Below are 24,970 nucleotides of genomic sequence, written 5' to 3' on the forward strand. Positions count from 1 at the left end.
AGGCTTCTGTGGTGTTCTGATCATCACTGCATGTTACGGCTGCATTCACTTCCCTGAGGACTTCCCCACACCCTCTGCTCGGACACGTCAACAGAGACGCACAGGTGCAGCAACACATAGAGCACAGTACAGGTGCAGGTAAACATACACGCAGGCACAAGTCATGACGTTTACACTAACCAAGTCATCCTCGTCAGCAACGTATGGTGACTGAATACAAGCGATGACATTTCTGTAGAGTCTACTGTGATAACTTTTAAATGGTTTGTAGAGAAAGCATGTCATTCGACGTTTGTTAGGATTTGAATTCTGCACCCTGCCATCGCCTCACACACAGCTGGTTTAGGCTTGACTGGTTGAGGTTAATCACACTGTTCGATCATCCGAGCTCTCAATTCTGTTGTCCCCAACTTATATTCTTTCCATAGTGCATGTTAGATGCATAAGCAAATTTAGCACAAAAGATGAAGAAAAAAAGTGCAATGAACAAAATAAAGGTTTCATTTGGGACATCTTTATTATGGTATTGCCAAAGCTGTACATGTTCTATAAATACTTTTTTTTCAAATACTGAAATACTTACACCTGGCATCTCATTTATTCCCTCTCTTTACAGCAGTAGGTGAGTACAATGATGGGAATGAGTCTAGTAATTCAGTTTCACAATGATCTTATAACTTCGGTAGTCCCATTCTCAAACCATTTTAGCAATGCTAAAAATTACTTGGGTCTTTCCTATTTACACCCGTGTATTGGTGTTACTCTTCGGCGGAATGTCTAAAATAATCGGATTTTGTGGCCACCCTGATTATTTTCTGTTGCACATTTTGATTAAAAAGAAAAGCCACGTAACCATGATCTAGAAAGAAAAAAAAACACATCTTCCAGTGATATAGCTAAATTGATATTGCTGAGCTAGAGAAACAACCAGTTCAGTTACATGAATGCACAGATCTGTACACACTCACTCTGTGAAAGTTAATGGGACAGCAATGACACCAGATTCAACAGTTCTCTATTACAGTACGCAATAAACATTAAGACTCAATGCATCTTCCCATGGACGAAACCACTACAGCAGGACTTGACAGCGGGGGAGGGGCTCGCACTTTTGCAAGACAAAAAAAACTCCAAACACAACCATGTCACACTTAAGTCATCTTATTCACTTCAGTCAATAGACACTGTAGAAAAATGAAGTCCTTTCTGACATTCTTCACGCTGTGAAAGCCAGTCAAATTATAACTTGTAACAAACCAACCAAAACAAACCAACTCAGCCTCAGGACTACGATCTTCCAGAAGATCTGGATGTTAATACTCAGTGGAAATATTTTTTCAAAAGTAGAAGCACATCAATGGTAGAAAGAGGGTTGTGGAGCCAGTGACAAGGAGAAGGTTCTGACGTTGATCTTTCTATGCTCCCATTCTCCTCTTCTGCCTGAGAACCTGAAGTGTCTCCATCTTCACGGCTGATCTCCTTTCAGCCCAGCACCAGGGCTGTCTGACCTGCCCACTCGTCTCCCATTCCCAGCGCAGCCAAAAACCTGAGCCAGCACTAACCAGATCAGTATTTATCTACCAGTGTCTGTCCTGAGCCATGATATTAAGTCTACCTCTTTGTTTGGCCCCGGTGGGAACAGGGCTACTGTTTGCCGGCAGCACTGAAGCCGCAGGACAGAACCCAGACCACGTGCTTCGGAGGACTGGGGTGAGATCTGAGGCCCGCTGGCCCAGAGAGGAATCCACAGTGGCCCCAGAGGATGCTGCCTGCTTCCTCAGCTGCTATTGCTCAGGACATTGTCCTGAGAATGCCAGCACCTGCCAGACCAACAGACAGTTTTTTGCCATCACTGAATAAGATGAGCATGGAGAGGCCATCCTCACCTCAGGCTGTAAGGACTCTCCGCGGGCCCAGACCAGGAGGACTATATAGAGTGCTGCAACACAGACTTTTGTAACAGAGACCTGATGCCCACGCTGCCTCTGTACACTCCCACCGGAGACTACCTCAGCAGTGCCCACTGGCTGGCGTTCCTCGTCTCCATGGCTGTATGGTGCTGTGCTGTGATCTGTGTTACCGTGGTTTGTTACTACAGAATGAGAGAGGACTGAAGAAGGAGAAAGATGCTATACATATAGCACAGCTAGATTCAGGAGCTGGGCATGGCTTAAAGTGGAGTTGAAGATTGAGGTGAAGGGAGTCCAGCACACATTGCCATTTTCTCAGTATTTTAAGAAAGTAGACAAAGAAAAGCAAGATGTGTGTTCTCCCTCTTCCCCTCTCTTGCATGTATTTAGACATTGTGGTTAAAATAATTGAAATTCAATAAAACTTGTGTTTATTAAACTAAACAAACAAAAATAAAACCCCAAAACAAACTAACTTGTAACCTGGCTCTGGCAATGGCTAACTACTTAGTATTGCACATCTAGTGAATAAACCACAGTTTTTAACATTTTCTTATGAGAAATGTACAACATATTTTATATATTATAAATAAATATTATATATAAATATATATATAATATTCATTTGGCATCAACATAACATGCAATTTATTACAGCAGACCACAGACAGGTAATTTTACAGTAGAACTTGAACAGTAATTTAGCCTTATAGGTCAAGCTAGGGCAAGAGAACACACATTTTAGACCACTCAGTTATCAGAGGGTTCAAACAATGCAACCGTAGAGAAGCGTTTACATGCGGTGCTCTGATGCAGTATACAGTAGCATTTTGCACGAGGTGACATCCTGCACTACAAGAGGCCCTCTATATGTTTCACCAGCTTAGACTTGGAACAGACTGGAATTTTACAGTACCACATAGCACAGAGAATCTCACACACATAGTCACATGGAGTAGGACATGCGAGGGGAAGGTGAGGTATGTGTGTATGTAAAGGGGCTGTGGTGGGTGGGGGGGCTTCTCTAATTCATCTCAAGGCTATGCATGGGACCTGCATGCACACCGTGCCTCATGACCCACCCCTCGCATCACCTACCCATTATCAACAGTTTGGATATTGGCAGCGGAAATGACAGAGGACTGTACAGTTACAATGGAGAGGAGGGAGGGGGGGCACTTTTCTCCCCCATTTACACAGCAGGCAACCATACAACTGTCATGAAGTCCATATGGACTTAATGACAGTGTAAGGGGCTCAAAAATATATACATGATGCCATTGACTGGGGTAAAACAACATGTATGGGGGGGTGTCTAGTGAGGGTATTTTCTTAGGCCTTACAGATAGGGTAAAGGGGTAAGAGGTGTGTGCTTTGAACTAAGTAGGGGATTGTCTAAAGTCTAAGAGGTCATACAACTTAAGATACCATTGCAAATAGAGAGGCACATAGAGGGCAGGGGAGAGAGGGCACGGGGCGTAGACTAGCTGGGAAGGGGTCTCGGCGACAGAAGCTTCGGCTTGTCTCCCGACTCCTTCCCTTTCACGGCAGCCACGTAGGAAAAAAGGCAGAGGACTGAGTAACAGATCTGATGTGCCTGTAGAGGTGTTAAAAAAAAGTAGAAAAGTGGATTAGGAGGTGTCAAGTCTTGGCCTAGCTTTACATCTGTAATGTTAAGGCTGTTAAAAGTTTTATATATATATATATATATATATATATATATATATATATATATATATATATATATATATATAAACACACCTACGTAGCTGAAGAGGATTTCTCCTGTCAGTCTAAATGAATACATCTTACCTCCTCATCTCAGCTTTTCATGTATGAGCCAATTTCAAATAGAGTGGTTCACCTACTTCATGACTTAAGCCTTCCCCGGATGGCATTAGTGTTACAGGGGAAGGCAAGTCATTTGATTTTGCAAGTGCGCACTTGGACTTTCAGTCATTCGTCGAGACCAATAATTCACAAGGGGACTTTGGTGAATTAGGGACACACCTGCATAAAGCTGTCACATGCCACATCCCTTTTAAAATTATAAGGTCACACACACTGGTATGTCAATGAACAACGTTGCAAAAACATGATGCACTTGCGGCATGGAGTCGGCCTCGCAGCTCTACCCCACCGCTGGTTATGGTTATTATAATCAGTATTTTTGCTGCAAAAATGAGCGGTAGTATAAAATGGCAGCTGCAGATCCAGAGAGGATCAAAATGATCCTGGATTCAGCTCAAGATAAAATGGATGAAGTCAGCCATAGTTTATACTGGGCTTGTTCTGTAATACCAATGTTAACCTTGAGAGGATATTTTTGAGCATTTTAATGCTTAGTTGTGAAGTTATCCAAAGTCAGTGCTAAACATATCACCGTCAACTGATAGCAGATCTGCCCATTAAGAGGTGTGATTTGGAAGTTTAACGGTTACATTTTCATCTCAGTTCATCGCTTGCTTTCCGTAAGACCGACTGACATTTTTGACCTCAAGATCTTGTACAGAATTCCACATGGTAAATGAGTCTGAGCGTACCTCCAAGGTGGTATCTTCCATGCATTCAAGGGGAAATAATGACAACATTTCTGACGCACTTTTTCGTGTGGCCAAACCTGGTGGCAACTGCATGCTCTGGCATAGCATTAACTGCGATGGAGGAAGAGTTAACTTACCATGGGTGTCTTGTACTTGTGGATCACCACTTCTTTAGTTTCAGGAACTATGCCGGTGCAAGAGACAAAACAAACAATTCAAAGGGAGTAGGAACCTCAATGAGTTAGTGTGTGAGAGCAAAGGGGGGAGGGGTTGCATGGGAGAGGGGTGTTTTAAAATCGAATTTCAGATGACAACACAAAAGAGCAAAATGAGCTGTGGGCCAAGACAGTCCAACAAGGTTGAGAATCCCACTTAAAATTTAGATTATTTAGGGTGGGTTTGGGAGTGTGCAAAAGGGGTACACCTTGATTATTTTGGGATTTAGGAGATTTAGGATTTGATTTAGGAGTTAGACGAAAACTAATCCTCATGTGATAGCTATGCTAAAAACAAATAAACACGAGCTTTCCGATAATATGCAAAAGCCATCAAATTGTTGTACAGAATTGAACCCGCGTGACTTTGGTGCCTTTTGTTCCCAATCTGAACGGCAGGTGACTGGAAAGGACATTCATGGCCCACAGAAAGGAGAAAATAAATAACAGATGGCTTTAAAATGCTTGAGAAGAGATTGCATATACCATCTAATTACAAATATGGACGACTAAAGAAACAGGTGGCGATAAAAAAAAAAAAGAAAAAAAATTAAGAATAATGAAGACAAGGACAATCCCACCCACCCCCAATAAACTGAAAACATTAGGACGTCACAGTGAGGAAGCTAAAAGAGGCCCAAATCCTTTGGCTATGGCCCATGCCACAGTCAAGAGGACAGAGTGACTTTTCATTAGTAACCGTGAACCCATGACATGGATGAAGGCCAGCGATCTGGATACATGACAATGGGGGTTAGAAAAGGTTGAAAACCTTTGTACTCCCCCAAACAGTCCCACCGGTAAGTCCACGTGATGGGATGCAAAAAGGCAGGCTGTCTAAAAGCATGAGGAACACATGAGAGATGTCTGGGGCGAGCTTCAAATAAGGAGAGGCTTACGAGGGAAGCACAAAGGGGACCCAGGCCACATGTTACGGGAAGGAAAGGCAAATGGAAGGACTAACTGAGGAAAACGCTTAACATTGAGCACGTTGAATAAGAAAGGAGAAAGGTGACAACACTTTACCTGCTGGAGAATGAAGGTTTTCATAGTGGCAAAGATGAGGGCAACATTACAAAAGCAGCACATGGACACGGCAGTAACCCAGCCCGGCTAGTCTCTCGGGCGCTGTCTGACAAACCTCAACCAGAATAAATCATCTGATCCGCCGTTAGCTGCCATTTCTTCCTTGTCAACATAACTGGTGAACTGTCCTTGGTTCAGTAAATGGCAGTAACCCATGAGGAGCTCTAACTTAGCACTAAATTCAGAACTAATTTAGTCCTTGGGGTATCTCGTCTATTAGATTCACCAACACTTGAGCCACAAAACCAGATGATCATAAAGTTTAGCAACACAACAAGCTTTATCGGTTAACCTGCTCATACTGTCTACCTTTCTCTGTCAGCGACATTCAGTAACACCGGAAACTGAAGAATCTCTAGTTTCATTTAAAATTAAGAGCTGTAGATGTGAGTGAAGCCTCGCTTTATGGCTCTGCTAATCACAGGTTCTCTGTTGCTCTACTCACACAGACAGACAACTGACTGCTAACTGTCCTTACAACGGTGTTTCTGACTGTGACGACACATCATTTCCCTCAACCATTTTGGGTTTTTTTCCACCACAAAAGGCGAAAAGAGTCAGGAGAACTACTCGGAGTGAAAACTGTCAATATGCTTTACAATTCAATGGTGTTTTTATCCTCTTTTTAAAAAAATTTTTTTATCCCCCTCCCCTTTCTTCCCAATTGTATCTGGCCAATTACCCCACTCTTCCAAGCTGTCCCACTCGCTGCTCCACCCCCTCTGCTGATCCGGGGAGGGCTGTAGACAACCACATGCCTCCTCCGATACATGCGGAGTCGCCAGCCGCTTCTTTTCACCTGACAGTGAGGAGTTTCGCCAGGGAGACGTAGCGCGTGGGAGGATCATGCTATTGCCCCCTGTTCCCCCTCCCCCCTGAACAGGCACCTCAACCGACCAGAGGAGGCGCTAGTGCAGCGACCAGGACACATACCCCCATCCGGCTTCCCAATCGTAGACACGGCCAATTGTGTCTATAGGGACACCCGACTAAGCTGGAGGTAACATGGGGATTCGAACCGTCGAGCCCCGTGTTGGTAGGCAACGGAATAGGACCGCTACGCCACCCAGACGCCCCTTTATCCTCTTTAAAATCAATTACCAAGTGCGGGATAGCTGTACAGTTAGTTGTGTCTGGTTCTTCCTTGTGTATGTATGTGGCGCTGCAGCAGCCCGATTCACTGAACCCTCAGTAGCTCCTTTCAATACATTTGCCATGAAGCGTGGTTACTGCCGTGCCGAGTACAGGCCTAGAATCAACAGATGGGGTAATTACCAAATTCCTCCAGGACAAAGACTCCCTTCACTGTATTGCACTTTTTAATGTGACTCAGCTCTATGAAAACCTAAAAACAAGCAAAAAAACAAAACAAAAGAAAGCATTAATGACTCAACAACACTTGCTGCAATTTGACATTCATATTGAAATTAACCATGTTAAATGTTTTATTAATCAGTATGAAAGGAAAACTAAAACAATCGCACATGGAATGCAAGCTTTTAACGGCAAACAAAAAGGAAAAATAAATTAATAAAATGCACACTATGGGAAGTTTCCATGATCAAATGCATACATGGGCGGGGGTTAAATTAATGGAAATGCACCGTGAAGCCTGCTCAAAGAATACGATGAGCGGTTCATCAGAAATAATTCAAAAGCATTCCTTCAAGTATTACTGATGACTCACTAGAATAACATTTTTAGAAAGATATCTACGTTTCGATGTCAACAGCGAAGGTATAGGTACTTTTCCTTTTTATTCCATACAATAATTATTATGGCCCATTAAATGCATACATGGAATTTCCATATAAAAACACAGACAAAGACAAAATTAGATTTGCCATACAGCTAAAACAGCAGAACAAAAGGTGATAGAAATGAAATAAATTAAAAAAAATGAACCCAATAAAAGGTAACCGCTAGTAAGCAAACACAGCAGAGGTTGTGTACCTTCCGCTCCTTGCAGGGGGAGAGAGCATGGGAGAGAAACGGTTTGGATTATTATCGGACACAAGAGCACAAACACTCTGCGACATCCCCAGAGGGCGCTATCCACAGGATTCACTTGTGGATTGGGACGAAAATCTATTTAAGAGTTAGCAGTGCCCATGAAAACACGTCACAAGAGTCAACCCCAAACTAAACACTAAAAACAATAAAAAACAAAACAAACCTAAGAGGCCTAGAAGTTTGACAAAGGGATTCCAGGGCTGGATTCACCTTTGTTTTCCTGAACCTAGTATATCTCAGTAGCCCCCCCCTCCACTTACCCACCTCCCACCCGAGTGCCCTCCATGCCTCCTCCTCCAGCAACAAGGGCTGGCACCAACACTACTACTTGCTCACACAGTGCTACAGAATAGATACACGAGGGCAGTCACTGACGTGCAGCGGTTTCCAGTACAAAGTAAGATGTCACCACTGACATCATCTAGGCTCGCTGATATATTACCCAGAACTTTAAATATATCTACATATATTAGTGTCTGGCACTTGATAAAACTCCTGTTGAAAGGTTGATGGAATTGTTATTGCATCTTCAGTTCCAATTATCCATGAAGCTGATAAAAATTACATTAGTCAATCTGCAAATACCTGTGCTCTCTATAATCACAGAATTGAAGGGCCATTTTTAATATAAATCATTTTCAGGAATTCGGTGTCTTGCAATGATTCTTTCCAAGGTCCTGGAGCTTGGTTTAAGTGACTTTAGCTTCGGTGGCAATCAAGCAACAGTTCCATTTGAGACACTCTACCCCTTGCAATGTGAAAGCATCGACATTTCAAATCGAGCCGAAGATGGCCGAAGGCAGCCAAAGCAGAAGCAGTGGAGAAAAAGCAGGAAATAGTCATAAAAATGACTGTCTGTAGCAAAATCTAAATTGAATTGACTTTTGTAAGTAAAAGATCAGTTTCTAGGAGGTTGCTTGATAAGTAATGTAGTTTTTGAGTCCTTTTAGATGCTACAGCAGTGGCTGAAACATAACTTTGTAAGCTGACATTACTGGAACATCTATGTTACCAATAGTGATAGTGTTCAGCAACCTTGTAGGGTTGACTGCATCTGATATGGGGGAAAACTTTTTATAGTCTCCTGTCCACGTCGGTGACCTTTTTACATAGTCACATTATGCACTTTTCAGTGAATTATCCACAGTCTCAGAGAAACTAAAGAATATTGAGTACCTTAAGAGATATTGACTCCAGAACAAGGGACAAAAAGTCAGGAAAAGAAAATTGATCCAAATGTCACTAACTGTGAAAGATGTTCAGTAAAATGCATGATGTTTGTGGGTCCACACTTGTGAAAGTTGCTATTGCATGGCCAATTATTAATGAAAAGTCTTTGTTTGAGGTCATCTTTTTTTTTTAACCACTAATGCCAAACACACACACACACACACACACACAAAGACACACAGATTATACTTCCTTTCCTCCCACATACATGAAGATTTGATTTGGGTGCCACAAAACTGAACATAAATTCATGATGGATGTAGTTAGCTCTGTCACTATTACTCTCTTCTGTCATTCTCATGTTAATGAAACAAATCAAAACGCAAATCAAAACAGCAAAAGCTCAAACAGGAAGTCTTCCTCCAAGTTCCCCAACAAAACAAAGAGAAGGGGGAAAACTAGAATTATAAGCTAATTTGATCAGTCACATCTGCTCTTCATTTTTGTCCAACGATAGACGTTTTCTTTAGGACATTAGAGGAAGAGGGCCACAAGGTGCAAGGAAATGATACAGAGACAAATGGGGGAGACAGGGGGGATGTGGGTGGCGGGGGGTTGGTAAAGGAATGAAATCTTTTGGCATACAAAGGAAGTAAGTGAGAGGGTTTTTCTGCATGCCACTGTGTGAGATGTATGCCCCTCTCTGCTCTGGTACTAGCCTCCTACCTGGCTGTGCATAAATTTGAGGTTGATGCCCTCCAGTGTGACTTGCAGGAGTCCACCCTCGCCAGTTTTCATATCCTGGACAGGGAACTCTCCCCCCAGCTCTGGACCTACAGGCAGGACACACAGAGGTTAGTTACCAGTAAAAATACAAAACAAAACACAAGGTCCCTTGCCAGAACCTTTGCTGTACATCTCCAATGGTAATGGAGATAAAACTATTGTTACCAAAATGAAAATTTAAAAAAACGTGTATTCGTCTTAATTTTGAGACTAATCACATCCCTTAATAATTGAATTAACAATTTCCAAGTACTCATATCAAAGTAAGCTCAATGCTTGAAGAGCAACATCACCCCCCAGTGTGTCTGTGGAATTAAGTATGTGGGTACTTAAGCACATATCCAAATACAAGCATGTCCAAGTACTTTTTAAGCATGCTGAACATATCATGGCATGTTCAACCTACAGGGATCAAATGTTGGCAGATTTATTAAAGGAAATGCTCATATTCTATTTGAGCAAGTATTGTGACTTCATCCAGGACTGATGTCTTTCATAGACAAGAAGCCATACACTGATGAGCCAAATACCATTTTCAGGTGAACCAAATAACATTGATAATCTCCAAACAAGGGCACACATCATGGTCTGGGGAGATTAGATGGTAAGCAAACAATCAGTTCTCATAGTCAATGTGTTGGATGCAGGAGAAAATACCTGAGTGACTGACAAGGGCCAAATTGTCAGGACCAGATGACTGGGTCAGAGCATCTCTGAAACGGCAAGGCTTGTGGAGTGCTCCCGGTTACCAGTGGTGAGTACCTACCGACAGTGGTCCGAGGAGGTACAAACCGACGACAGGGTGTTGGGTGCTCAAGGCTCATTAATGCACTAGGGCAACGAAGGCTATCCCCTGTGGTCCGAATTGACACAAGGCCTACCGTGGCACAAGTCACAGAAAATTTCAATTATGGAATGAGCCACAACAAACAGTGCATTGCACCCTGCTCTGTATGGGGCTGCGTAGCTGTGACCAGTCAGAGTGCCTATGATGAAGGTCCTGGGTTTGAACTCCGGGGTTTTCCACCCTTGGGGGTCATCCCAGGTTGTCCTCTGTGAAGTTTGCATGTTCTCCCCGTGTTTGTGGTGGGTTTTCTCCGGGTGCTCCAGTTTCCCCCACCATCAAAAAGACATGCATGTTAGGGTCTGTGCCCCTGACCAAGGTATGGCAAGACGAACTGGAGTTGGTCCCCGGGCGTTGCACGGTGGCTGCCCACTTCTCTTAGCTACACAGCTACGATGGGTTAAATGCAGAGAAAGAGTTTCCCCCCACGGGGACTAATAAAGTAGTAAAACAAAAAAAAGACCCATCCACTGTTGAAAACACCTACAACTGGCATGCAAGTATCAGAACTGGACCTTGGAGCAGTGGAAGAAGGCCGCCTTGTCCGATGAATCCCCCCGCCCGCCAATGACCAATGACTGCTGGAATAGGCTCCAGCATCCCCGCAACCCTGAGAGCAGGATAAGCGGTTAAGACGATGGATGGCGATATATATGTATCACATGGATAGCCGTGTATGTGTGCACCATTTATCTGGGGAAGTGATAACACCAGGATGCATTGTGGGAAGACAACAAACCAGTGGAGGGAGTGTGATGGTCTGGGCAATGTCCTGCTGGGAAACCCTGGGTCCGGCCATTCATGTGGATGTCAATTTGACATGTGCCACCTACAGTGCATCCGGAAAGTATTCACACCCATTCACTTTCCCCACATTTTGTTATGTTACAGCCTTATTACAAAATTGATTAAATTCCTTTTTTTATCTCCTCATCAATCTACACACAATACCCCATAATGACAAAGTGAAAAAGGTTTTGTAGAAATTTTTGCAAATTTATTAAAAATAAAAAACTGAAATATTGCATGTAAATAAGTATTCACACCCTTCGCTATGACACTCAGAATTGAGCTCAGGTTCATCCTGTTTCCACTAATCATCCTTGAGATGTTTCTACATCTTGATTGGAGTCCACCTGTAGTAACTTCAATTGATCGGACATGATTTGGAAAGGCACACACCTGTCGATATAAGGTCTCACTGTTGACAGTGTATGTCAGAGCAGAAACCAAGCCTTGAAGTCAAAGGAATTGTCTGTGGACCTCCGAGACAGGATTGTATCGAGGCACAGACCTGGGGAAGGGTACAAAAAAATTTCTACAGCTTTGAAGGTCCCGAAGAGCAGTGGTCTCCATCATTCGTAAATGGAAGAAGTTTGGATCCACCAGGACTCTTCCTAGAGCTGGCCGCCCAGCCAAACTGAGCAATCAGGGGAGAAGGGCCTTGGTCAGGGAGGTGACCAAGAACCCGATGGTCACTCTGACAGAGCTCCAGCGTTCCTCTGTGGAGATGGGAGAACTTTCCAGAAGGACAACCATCTCTGCAGCACTCCACCAATCAGGCCTTTATGGTAGAGTGGCCAGACGGAAGCCTCTGCTCAGTAAAAGGCACATGACAGCCCGCTTGGAGTTTGCCAGAAAGCACCTAAAGGACTCTCGGACCATGAGAAAAAAGATTCTCTGGTCTGATGAAACCAAGATTGAACTCTTTGGCCTGAATGCCAAACGTCACGTCTGGAGGAAACCAGGCACCTCTCATCACCTTGCTAATACCATCCCTACAGTGAAGCATGGTGGTGGCAGCATCATGCTGTGGGGATGTTTTTCAGCAGCAGGAGCTGGGAGACTAGTCAGGATCGAGGGAAAGATGAATGGAGCAAAGTACAGAGAGATCCTTGATGAAAACCTGCTCCAGAGTGCTCAGGACCTCAGGGTGGGGCGAAGGTTTACCTTTCGACACGACAACGACCCTAAGCACACAGCCAAGACAACGAAGGAGTGCCTTCGGGACAAGTCTGTGAATGTCCTTGAGTGGCCCAGCCAGAGCCCAGATTTGAACCCCATTGAACGTCTCTGGAAAGACCTGAAAATAGCTGTGCAGCGACGCTCTCCATCTAACCTTACAGCGCTTGAGAGGATCTGCAGAGAAGAATGGGAGAAATACCCCAAATATAGGTGTGCCAAGCTTGTAGCTTCATACCCAAGAAGACTTGAGGCTGTAATCGCTGCCAAGGGTGCCTCAACCAAGTACTGAGTAAAGGGTGTGAATACTTATGTACATGCAATATTTCAGTTTATTTTTAATAAATTTGCAAAAATTTCTACAAAACCTTTTCCGCTTTGTCATTATGGGGTATTGTGTGTAGATTGATGAGAAAAAAAAGGAATTTAATCCATTTTGGAATAAGGCTGTAACATAACAAAATGTGGGGAAAGTGAATGGGTGTGAATACTTTCCGGATGCACTGTATCTAAACATTGTTGCAGATCAGGCACACCCCTTGATGGCAATGGTATTCCCTGATGGCAGTGGCCTCTTTCAGCAGGATAATGCACCCTGCCACACTGCACACATTGTTCAGGAATAGTTTGAGGAACATGATGAAGTGTTCAAAGTGTTGCCCTGGCCTCCAATTTCTCCAGATCTCAATCCGATTGAGCATCTGGATGTGCTGGACAGACCAGTCCAATACACAGCAGCTCCACCTTGTAACTTACAGGACTTGAAGGATATGTTGCTAATGTTTTGGTGCAGGACACGTTCAGGGCTCTTGCAGAGTCCATGCCTTGGTGGGTCGGCGCTGTTTTGGCAGCACACGAAGGACCAACAGCATATTAGACAGATGGTCATAATGTTTTGGCTCATCAGTGTATAGTTCAGTTATTCAAGTACACAGTTACTCTTGATTCAATTGAAAAATAAACAATCAAGAGATCACAGCTTTAGAAAAAAACAGTCTAGGTTGCTGGCCCTGTGAAAAGGGCTGGCTTGTAAAGGGCAATTTTCAACACCATCATCTTGAATCACAATGGTCATGGCTAAACAACAGCACCCCCCCCCCCACACACACACACACACACACTAGGGTTGGGCGATATGACTGTATATATTGTGCGATGGTAGAAATGTGTCCACCGATAGAGATTTGGCAATACCGTTTCAACCATGGGAGCTGGTTCATGTGATTTCAGGAGGAGCACACACTGCATACCAATTGGTGGAGGTTATGCACTAATGTTGTTTGCCAACTGCCATAAAACTCGGAGGAGGAGGATGAGAAGAAGACGTGACAGCGGCAAGGAAACATGGGGAAGAGTGAAGTTGTAAATACAGAGCAGGAGGAGGCATCCCAACCAACCCAAGATGAGTGAGAAGAACTTGTTACTAAAAGGGGTGCGACTTCCATCGTGTTGACATGGTTTTGATTTAGAAAATCTGACACCTAACAGAAAAGTATAATCTGCAATCTGTGTCGCACGAAGGTCATCGCTGGAGGTGGAAATACGAGTAACCTCTTCTACCACTTAAAAATGCAGCACGTACAGCGGGACTATAACCCCTAACTCAAGTGTTGTCTCATGTGAGGCAGCTCTTCTTGTTTGTATGGAAGTTCCAAATAAAAGAAGAAAATAATCAAATGTGATGAAGTACGGTATGGTAATTTTAAACCATTTCTTACTGTATCGTGATATATACCATTACCGTGACATAAAATTACATATACAGTGATAGATACATTTGGCCATATCGCCCATCTCTAACACACACACACGCACCACACCATACCATACCTGGCTTAATGCTCTGCTGTCTAGCTGCAGCTCTTTCCATGCTATCTTTCACACAGTAGTAGAGTTCACGACACTGAAATGCAATAAGGGATGCACTTTCATTAATAACTGTTGTGGCGCTGTAGTAAATAAGCCATAGGGTGCCCTAGGATACAGTCAGACCTTTTTGGTATAGAACTTGTTGAGCTGCGTCTCCTGACCGTTGCGTCTCCAGAGGCACAGCACCTTGGTCTTGGGGCAGTAAGTCATGTTGATAAGTTTCTCGTACCACCACCGCTCATAAACAGTGCCAATGTTGCTGCGCAGGACGATGCAGTCATCACAGACCTGGGGGGAATGCAGTGAGAATGGGATCCCAAATTTGAGAAACAACCCTCTCAAGTATCCTGGAGGGTTTCAAGTATTCCAATAAGATGATATTATGTTAGTGAGCTTCTTTATATTTTCGATGATAAAGGACATAATGTGCCGTTCAAGTGTTGATCATCATGCATACCTCCATGAAAAAGATGTCGCCTGTGGTGTCAGTGCCAGCATGCACAACAAATGTTTGTTTCTTGATATGTCGGCTTCCGCTAGGCCTGATGGACAGCTCACGGCCATTCTAGAGGAACGTACAGTAGACATAAATTAAAAGGATGTATAATTCCTTCATTGCATCCATTCACACTTTCTTGACCAACTGAAATTCATTACATAAAATCGAAATAACCCACACTGGAAAATAAACTGATGGCGCAGCAGGTAAGATAAAGCCAGAACAATTAGGGTATAAATAAAAATGTAATTAGAATGAGACGAAGGGAACATGAAACTTAAAACAATAAACAGCCACACTATTGAGTAAAAGACTATGAGAATACATGAAATAACAGCTTGCAGCAAATCCAAACAAGCATCACAACACAACATCAAAATGCTAGAACACAAAACATATTAAGAACAGTGTGTAAAATGTTTGGATTAAAGAGATTATACAGTTCTACAAAATAACGGCATACATACAAGATGCAAACAGCATCAGTAACTGACCAACACAGAAGACAATGGAAACAGAAATATTTTACAATCCGATGAGCTACTAGTTAGTGTATTTAAGAAAAAAACAACGTACCATATGGGCCAGTTTGTCCAATAACTCATTGATCTCTTGGCTGTGTGTGAGGCCAACGTGGGATTTCCCCATCAAGCGCCTCACTTTTTTCCGGACATCATTTTTGTTCACCTGAAAAAGGAGACATTCGCAGTGGATAACAATCCTTGATAAAGGTCAGGTAACCATGGCAAAAGATAATGAAAAATTATAATAATGATAATAATAATGATAATAATAACTGACTATAATAACAATTGATAGATATGTCTATGACGTAAGTTACAAGGAATGACAAAGAAACCTACTTTCATCATTAGCATGTAGGCAACCATATTATGCAACAGTGTGGCCAGCAGCCTGTCCTCATCATCCTCTAGACGCTTGCGGTCATGGTCTCCCAGTGACAAGTATCTGCAGTGAAGCAAGAAAAACACAGCCCATTAGAGCAGTCCTACATAAAAATATCAAACAACAAAGGCTTGTCGGTTGGATAGATATGAAAATAAGGCAGAGGAGTGCATAAAAGTTCAAATCTTGATTTAACCTTTCAATCATTTCCTGAGGTCCTTGGTCCATACCCATTCCCTCTCGCTCTAGCATGACAGCATCTAAGAAGGCATCCTCCCAGAACTGCACCTGATCCCACAGCGTGGAGCGCTCCTTACCTGAAGGCATGACACATGCAGCTTATGTTCCAGTATGTGCAAAGATTAATAGTCACACAGATTGACTGAAATACATCAATTACCACATGCAATCTCTAACATTAAAACCAAGCATACAAACCCAGGCAAAAAAGGAAAAATAATAAAACTCTCAGGGTCATTCAAATGCCTTTCTATAGTCACTTCAGTCACATTCAGGACACTCAAAACGTACAACATAGCCGTGGACACACGCACACGCGCACGCACGCACACACACACACACACACACACACACACACACACACACACACACAGACACACACAGATAGAATCACCATGCAACTGTCAGATATTTCAAAACAATGAAACATCACCGCAACAAACACTGGTGCTGGATTTTGTGCATGGACAGAGAAGTGTAGTTCTGGAATTGAAAACCAGCACGTAGCACATCATATCAAAGGCCAAAAGACAGACAGAAGAACCAGTCCAGGCAGACACTGGAAGCATCCCATTCACATAACAAAGGCGAAAGGTTAGCCCTACTTAGAGAGAAGGTTTCCATGGCAGCATCCTCTAGTTGATCCCAAACGGAGCTCTTATCGCGCCCTGCAAGACATTCCCAGGAGGAGCAGCAGAGTAGGACAGGAGTGCCAAGAGCAGAAGTGGAGGTTAGGCAGAGAAGTGAGCGGGTTAATGGCAAAAATAAGAGGGGAGCAAGCAAGACCTCAGCAGGAGAACAAGAGCCAGAATGAGCATGAGTGACTGAAGCTTGTTTACTTACCCCTTTCCTGGCTGAAAGCTTGAATTTATGTGTTTAATCACATTTACCACGTCATTAATTTGTCTTGTACATTCAAGTGAGTGAGCATGTGGCATAATCAGTTTTCAGTGATTTGTTGTTATGAGGGTATAGATGTACATCATTTTGTTTACAATCATCATGAGGCGAAATGTTTGATGAGCTTTCTCCATATCCCCTTTACAAATTGTACCTTGGTTTAGTTTATTAGAGATGATCTATAAAAACATATAGAGTTTGATTTGAGAGGCTGTCATCAGTATGAATGTTCATTGTGTCAGTGTACAGGAACATACCGAGCAGGCCTTCGCAAAGGTAGATCCTCATGCTGATGTCTTCCATGGGTTGGGCAGGAGGCCCCTTCGCCATAGCCATGACGGGCTCCTTTGTACCTGGTTTCAACATATGGGTCTTTCCCTGGGGAGGTTGACAAGCTGTGGTTTTTACACTGATCTCTATTCCCAACATCAAAACTTTGTTGGGAAAAAAACAAACAAAAAAACAAAAACAAAAAAACTTCAAAACACAATCACTTTAAGCAGGTCTGGAACTACAAAACTAGACAATAGGCTGTAGACTATTTACTTCAGCATCTGAATCAGAAACACTGTCATTTCATTTCATGCACTTGCGCACATGAAATGAAACGAAACATCGTTTCCCCCAGGCCACAGCAGTGCAACACAAAGACAAAAACACATATCCAAAGACTACAAGAACACATATATCCAAACAAAAAAAATCACAGTCCAGGAGAACGAATGCCAGCAAAGATGACTGTCAGAACTGCCGGTCTGCATGGGCTAGCAGTTAGCGTAGCCTGCCCCGCTTCCGCGTCCTATGAGACTGCCCTCAGTGTTTCCTCTTCGGGCGCAGCTCCAGTCAGGGCCATGGTCATTGGGCCCCCAGCATGCAGCAGACCAAGCTCCCTCAGCCAATCCAATGCTAGCTCTCCCAGCCAGACACCTTCGACACACCTCCCCACACTCCACACGATGACTAAAAAAAACAAAGTTAAGGCTAGGCGAGGCTGCCGCCAGACCGCCCTCGGTGTTATCGGAACTGCCAGTCTGCATGGGCTAGCAGTTAGCTTAGCCTGCCCCGTTTCTGCATCCTATCAGACTGCCCTCAGTGTTACCTCTTTGGGCACAACTCCAGGCAGGGCCATGGTCCCTGGGCCCACAGGACGCAGCAGACCAAGCTATCCCAGCCAATACAGCGCTAGCTCTCCCAGTCATCATACGAAGACAAAATTAGATGCAGATGTGGACAAAGACACTGCATGGACGGTACTGGGTGAGACTGCTGCAAATTTGAATTTGCGCCGCCATCTTCTCACACCGGTACTGGGTAAGGCTGCTGCAAACGTGAATTTGCCATCTTCCCACACTGGAAGCAAGTGTTTCAAAAACAAGCTGAAATGTACCACTTCTGACCACTGAAAATCTATAGCCCTACGATATGAAATAAAAAAAAGCTGCAGATTATGTAGAAATTCCAGCTTGATTTATCAATAACTGCAAATAAGTCAAAGCTGTTGAAATAAAAAAATACCACAGGATACATTCAAAATCTTTTTGGCATTTACTTCATTGTTGTTTGTATATGTAGATACACCTCCATTTTATTTTTTTCACCCCTTTTTCTCCATCTCTGCTCCACCCCCTCTGCCAATCCGGGGATTGCTGCAGACTACAACATGCCTCCTCCGATACAAGATGGGCAAACCAAGATGGCGGTGTGCTGGACGCAGCGGCTACTGCAACTCCTTGTTCAGTGCAATGTTTTCTTTGTTATTTATATGTTAGTTTTAAGTTTATTTACAAGTGTAGGTCATGCGCTTGTTACAGTCATTTATTTTTAGGTATTATAATTATACAAAATCTGTGTATTACTAATGTGTTGTTAACCTGACATGCTATGCCTTCAGAGTCAATGTGCGGAACGTTTGTTCAGCTCCTGTTCCCCCACGGTCACTTCCGTGGGTCCCCCTCTATAAATTATATCGCCCACCTGAATTGTGCGCTTATTGTGTAATACATGTGAGAGGTAAAAAACACTTTTTCCCCCCCGTAAGTTCTTTGTAGCGTAAACTTACTGTGTAGCATGCTAACATATTCCTATGTCATTTAATTTGCGTAGGGGCTGAAGAGCACGTCACTATTAACCGGAGGATCTGATTTTTATTTTAACCTTGTCAGGTATGTTTTGTATATTTTGGTATATTGACTACAACATTATGGGATTTTTGTGTAATACATGCGAGAGGGGCTGAACAGCACATGTCATTACTGACCGGAGGATTTTGATTTTGATTTTAATCTTGTCAGAATAAACGGAGATTGCCTCCAAAGATATTCTGGTCTGGCACAATTCTTCAAACACAATGCACACAAGACACCAACGGTTGGTTACACGCTCTTCTACAGCCACCAGGAACTTTTAAACCTCAGAACGGATTACTCACTTCCCTCTACCATCATGGACAATTTCCCCATCAATATTATCCACCCACCGGTCTTACAGTGGAAACGCTGTCCCCGTTGGCAACATAAACAGAAGAGGGGGAAACGAGGCGGGCTACATGCTAAGCTAAGTAACGCTCCCTTCAAAGTTTCCCTCCCCAGCATCTTCATGGCTAATGTCTGATCGTTAGCTAACAAAATGGCCGAGATAAGACTCAGGCTATCCTCTCAGAAAAGGCTGGAGAACTGCTGTCTGCTGATGTTTACGGAGACTTGGCTCAACAGCAATATAGCCAACTCGGGAGTCGAGCTAGCGGGCTGCTCAGTCTTCCATGCCAACAGGACAGCAGACTCCGGCAAGATCTGCGGAGAAGGTTTGAGTATTTATGTCAATAACTCTTGGTGCAACACCATAAAGGTCGTTGAAAGGCATTGCTCTGCTGATCTTGAGCTACTTATGATTCAGTGCAGGTCTTTTTACCTGCCTAAGGAGCTAACAGCCATTACCATCGCTGCTGTATACATCCCCCCACATGCTAAGGTAACACTTAAGCAGCTACAATATGCCATCAGCAGACAACAGACCAAACACCCGGACAATGCCTTTATCATAGGTGGTGATTTTAATCAGGCTAACCTCAGGGTTGCATTGCCCAAATTCCATCAGCATGTCTCCTGCCCCACTAGGGGATAAAAACACCCTGGACCATCTCTATACAAACATTAAGGACTCATACAAAGCTACTCCCTGCCCCCACCTGGGGCAGTCTGACCACCTCTACCTGTTCCTGGTTCCAGCCTACAAACCCCTCATAAAATGGATCAAGCCAGCAGTAAAGACAATCACTGTCTGGCCAGAGGGAGCAGTCTCTGAACTCCAGGACTGTTTTGACAACACAGACTGGAGTATTTTTGCACATTCAGCCACCCATGGTTCCCATATAGACATTAATGAACAGACATCAGCCATACTATCCTACATTAACTTTTGCACTGAGTGTCACAACGAAAAAATCAATCCGCATCTTTCCAAACCAGAAACCCTGAATGAACAGTGAGGTCCGGCAGCTGCTGAAAGCCCGGGATGCAGCGTTCAAGTCAGGTAACTGTGAGGCCTACAGCGCAGCCAGATCCAACCTCAAAAAGGGCATCAGAACAGCCAAACATAAATATTCCCTACGACTAGAGGACCACTTTAACAATAACTCCGATCCCCAGCGAATATGGCAAGGCATTCAGTCTATCACAGACTACAAAAGATCCTATAGCGGTCCCACTGTCCGTGATGCCTTCCTGCCAGATGAGCTAAATCATTTCTACACCCGCTTTGACAAGGACAATACTAACCCAGCCACAAAAATCCTCAGCCACCCAGAAAACCGGTTGCTCACTCTATCGATTGCAGAGGTCAGAGAATCACTGCCCAGAGTGAACACACGGAAGGCTGCCAGACCGGACAGCGTACCGGGTCGGGTCCTCCGGGAATGCTCCAACCAGTTGGCTGAGGTCTTCACAACTATATTTAACCTCTCACTGTCACAATCCATAGTCCTGGCATGCTTTAAGATCACCTCTATCATTCCTGTCCCCAAGAAATCAACACCCACATGTCTGAATGACTACCGACCCATAGCACTCACTCCCATTGCCATGAAGTGCTTTGAGAGACTGGTTCTGGCTCACATCAAAAACATTACCCCCACACACACAGACACATTCGACCCACATCAGTTCGCCTACCGTCCCAAAAGGTCTACGGAGGATGCCATTGCCACTGCCCTGCACTTTGCTCTGACCCACCTTGAACTTAACAACATACATCCGGACGCTGTTTATAGATTATAGCTCTGCCTTCAACACTATCATCCCCGCCAAACTAACCACCAAACTCCTCTCCCTTGGCCTCAACTCCTCCCTCTGTAACTAGACCCTGGACTTCCTGACCAACAGACCTCAGTCTGTTAGGTTAGGTGACCACACCTCCTCCACCCTGATCCTCAGCGCAGGTGCCCTTCAAGGCTCTGTTCTGAGGCCCCTCCTTTTCTCCCTCTTTACCCATGACTGCCTGCAAACTCACCCTTCAAATGTAATAGTTAGGTCTGCAGATGACACCTCAGTCATTGACTGTATCACCAACAATGACGAGACGGCCCACAGGGACGAGATTCAGCACCTCACATCATGGTGCGCTACCAACAATCTTGCTCTCAATGTGCAGAAGATGAAGGAGCTGATTGCGGACTTGAGGAGGTCTAGAAGCTGCAGGCACTCTCCCATACACATCAACGGGTTGGAAGTGGAGCGTATCTCCAGCTTTAAATTCCTTGGAGTCCACATCAGCGAGGAACTTTCCTGGACATCAAACACCCAGGCCCTTGTGAAAAAGGCCCAACAGCGCCTGCATTTCCTGAGGAGCGCCCGTCTATCCCCCAAAATTCTCACCAACTTCTACCACTTCACCATGGAGAGCATCCTGACCAGCTGCATCTCATTGTGGTATGGCAACTGCACATCAGTAGACCAGAAAGCTCTGCAGCGGGTCGTCAAGGCAGCCCAGCATATCATCGGTACCCAGCTCCAAGCCATAAAAGACATTTATCACAAATGCTGCCTTCAAAGGGGTCTCAGCATCAGCAGAGATCCCACCCACCCCAACCATGGACTATTCTCCCCCCTGCGCTCTGGGAGGCATTACAGGACCCTCAGAGCCTGCACTACCCGGCTCAAAACAGCTTCTTTCCCCAAGCTATTGCCCACCTGAACATAGCTACCCACTGAATGTCTGTGGATATTTTTAAATATTTTGTACTCGTGCTCTGCCATGGAACTAGATCCTCCCAGGCCAAGCAGTGTGGAGCAGCATCGCGACCTGATCACCACTTTAATCAAGGTTTTAGCGAATGGCTCCGAGAGTTTTTCAAGGACCAAGCACACACCTTAATCTCTTGGAATGGATCCTCGGACACGAGAGATGCCAACGACGACAACGACTCGTGCTCTTTTTTAACTTAATTTTTAGCTTTGGGTCTTCATCTGTGTATATCTTATACTATGTTTGTCTATGTCTGTCTTGCACTGTTTGGTGAAGCCGCAGCCCTTATTTCATTTTAACATGTGCTTGCACATTGTTTTTAATGACAATAAATTGAATTGAACTGAACTGAATGTGAAGTCGCCGGCCACTGCTTTTCACCTGACAGTAAGGAGTTTCGCCAGGGGGACGTAGCGCATGGGAAGATCACGGTATTTGTATTTGTATTTTTACTATTTTTTATATTTTTTTGTACCACTGGGGAGTTGCACTTAATTTTGTTGTACAGCTGTGCAATGACAAATAAAGGCATGCATTCATTCATTCATTCATTCAGTTCCCCCTCCCCCGAACAGGCTCCCCGACTGACCAGAGGAGGTGCTAGTGCAGCAACCAGGACACATACCCACATCTGGCTTCCCACCCGCAGACACAGCCAATTGTGTCTGTAGGAACGCCCGACCAAGCCGGAGGTAACACAGGGATTCGAACCAGTGATCCTCATGTTGGTAGGCAACGGAATAGACCACCACACCACCCGGGCGCCTCCATTTTATTTTTATACCCTGTGTTTGGACTAGCTTCTCAAATTTACATACAAATGAAGACAAAGTCCAGCAGTGACAACAAATCAACAGACCAATGTTGTTTGTGGCTGACCTTATTGAAGCTTATATGGAAAAATGAAACATAAAGACAACCATCTAACAGTTTCAGTAAACTTCATCTGACTACCTGCAATAAAAACAGAAGGTTGTATGTTTGACTTAAAATGAATCATATCTTACAAACACTGAGCTGGTGGCTGGATTGGTCTCGATCTCACTGTCAGAGAGAGTCCCTCTAGATTGGTTTAGATGTGGTGCTGGTCTCCCCCCATGGCCGTCTCCTGCTGTGCTACTCAGGTCACTGTCAGCACCAAGTGTTTCTCCAGAGCTATTGCTTATCTAAAAAGAGTCAGATATCAATGTATGAGCACAACATTTAAATGGAAATGTTCTCTACTAGTATAGAGTGGACGCACCTTTTTTCTTACTCAAACTGGCCGCTAACTTGATGCACACAAATCTGATCGTACCACATTTTCTAAAGAGATATGAATCACAGTGACAAAAAGTGCCACTGATGATTTGAGTGGAACACCTCAGCAACAAGATGACAAGCAGGAAAGTGTTTCATCCTCCAATTTTAACAGTGAACTTGTACACAAAAAGCTATTCAAGTTCTTATGTTAAAATGGAGAAACTGGAAGGAAAGAGAAGCAAGTGTGGCATTAAACACTGTGGGTTAAAAACAATAAAATATTGGAAGTTTCGAGTCCCTACTGTGAAGAACTAAGTGGGGGGAAAAAAGGAATGAAATGCATCGTCTCTGTGTTGGCCGTGCCCTACCACTGTGCTGGCCTCAGAGTCTTGGCTGGTGCTCCTCGTCAGGACTGGCGGCTCAGAGCTCGTAACAGACTCTGTGTCACTCTTCTGCAAGGTAAAAGAACAATTAAAAAAAACAAACAAACAGAGTTCATTACCCAACTGACAGTAAAAACAGTGTTCATCAAAGACAGAATAGGACATCCACTTTACTCTCTACTTCCAACACTATCTGAAACCTTTAATGACTGCAAACTGTCATTCAAGGTCCTTGGATTCCAGTAGTCCTAACGTTTGCCTCAAATTCGTCCTCTAGCAAAGTTTCTCATCACGGTGTATGCAACTCTGGGATGGTTGTGTGATGCAGACATTTGCAGGCAACACACCTGTGATCCTGAGGTGACACTGAGGCCACTATCGGCACTGATCTGTGACTTCTTCTCTTCTGTGTCAGTCGCATCTGGGCGTTGCTGTTTTGCCCCCTCTGACCCTGTTGGACAGACACCACCATCAGCATTTTGTTGTAAGCACGTCCATGTTGACATCTTACCTTGGTGTAGATCACGGACTCGAAGCCAACACAATGCACCCACATTGATGCTGTCCATCTAAAAGGTTGAGGGGTTTATCTATGCATTGCACTAACAATTATTTTGCCTTCTGGCAAAATAATTTCTGTCTCACAGACTTGGGAGTCTTAAAACACTTCAACTACATTTATTTTTACTGAAAAAAACCTGTGATGCACATTTTGTACAGTTGACCAAGAAGTAAAGAAATCTTTTCCATTAAACATCTGCTGAAACCGACACAACATGCTTTACTGGTGCATAGCTAGTGACTAACAAATCAGCTCGCTTCAGAAGACCAGACCAGAGAGGTGAAACAAGGTGAAACGGGCAAGCAGAAAGTGCGACAAAAATTGGGAAAAAAATTACAGATGAAAAAAAAACTGCAAGAGCACGACAATAATTTTGAGTCAATGTTGCAAACGTGGCCCAAGTTACACAAAAAACAGACACAGGCAGTTAGGCATGCAGACGAACCGATGGGCAGTAAAGATAATTAGGTGAATTTTTGTGCTTCAAGTGAGAGGATTTTTTTTCTTTTGTAATTTAAGCATAGTATTGTGGTCAATGGGTGACGCTATATTCTCCGTTTTTCTCTACAACACTTATTTTAAGAGCAGTTCCAGTGAAACCT

At 43.9% G+C, this 24,970-nt stretch overlaps 1 protein-coding gene across 1 annotated transcript in view; it reads right to left on the reverse strand.

Annotated features, from left to right (window-relative positions):
* Positions 1-75: 75 nt before the first annotated feature.
* The window catches only part of madd (MAP-kinase activating death domain), an 88,146-nt gene continuing 63,251 nt past the window's right edge, over positions 76-24,970 (reverse strand). The window contains exons 20-33 of the mRNA XM_056278410.1: positions 24,154-24,257; positions 23,792-23,875; positions 23,189-23,347; positions 17,201-17,321; positions 16,000-16,120; positions 15,761-15,866; positions 15,474-15,584; positions 14,856-14,963; positions 14,522-14,686; positions 14,360-14,432; positions 9,664-9,770; positions 7,030-7,099; positions 4,591-4,637; positions 76-3,507 (exon numbers count right to left, since the gene is read on the reverse strand). Of these exons, the coding sequence (XP_056134385.1) occupies positions 3,394-3,507; positions 4,591-4,637; positions 7,030-7,099; positions 9,664-9,770; positions 14,360-14,432; positions 14,522-14,686; positions 14,856-14,963; positions 15,474-15,584; positions 15,761-15,866; positions 16,000-16,120; positions 17,201-17,321; positions 23,189-23,347; positions 23,792-23,875; positions 24,154-24,257 (1,490 nt within the window). The 3' untranslated portion in view covers positions 76-3,393. The remainder of the gene's footprint in view (positions 3,508-4,590; positions 4,638-7,029; positions 7,100-9,663; positions 9,771-14,359; positions 14,433-14,521; positions 14,687-14,855; positions 14,964-15,473; positions 15,585-15,760; positions 15,867-15,999; positions 16,121-17,200; positions 17,322-23,188; positions 23,348-23,791; positions 23,876-24,153; positions 24,258-24,970) is intronic.

The sequence above is a fragment of the Lampris incognitus genome, chromosome 4, assembly GCF_029633865.1.
Source record: "Lampris incognitus isolate fLamInc1 chromosome 4, fLamInc1.hap2, whole genome shotgun sequence".
In the NCBI taxonomy this organism is placed as follows: Eukaryota; Metazoa; Chordata; class Actinopteri; order Lampriformes; family Lampridae; genus Lampris; species Lampris incognitus.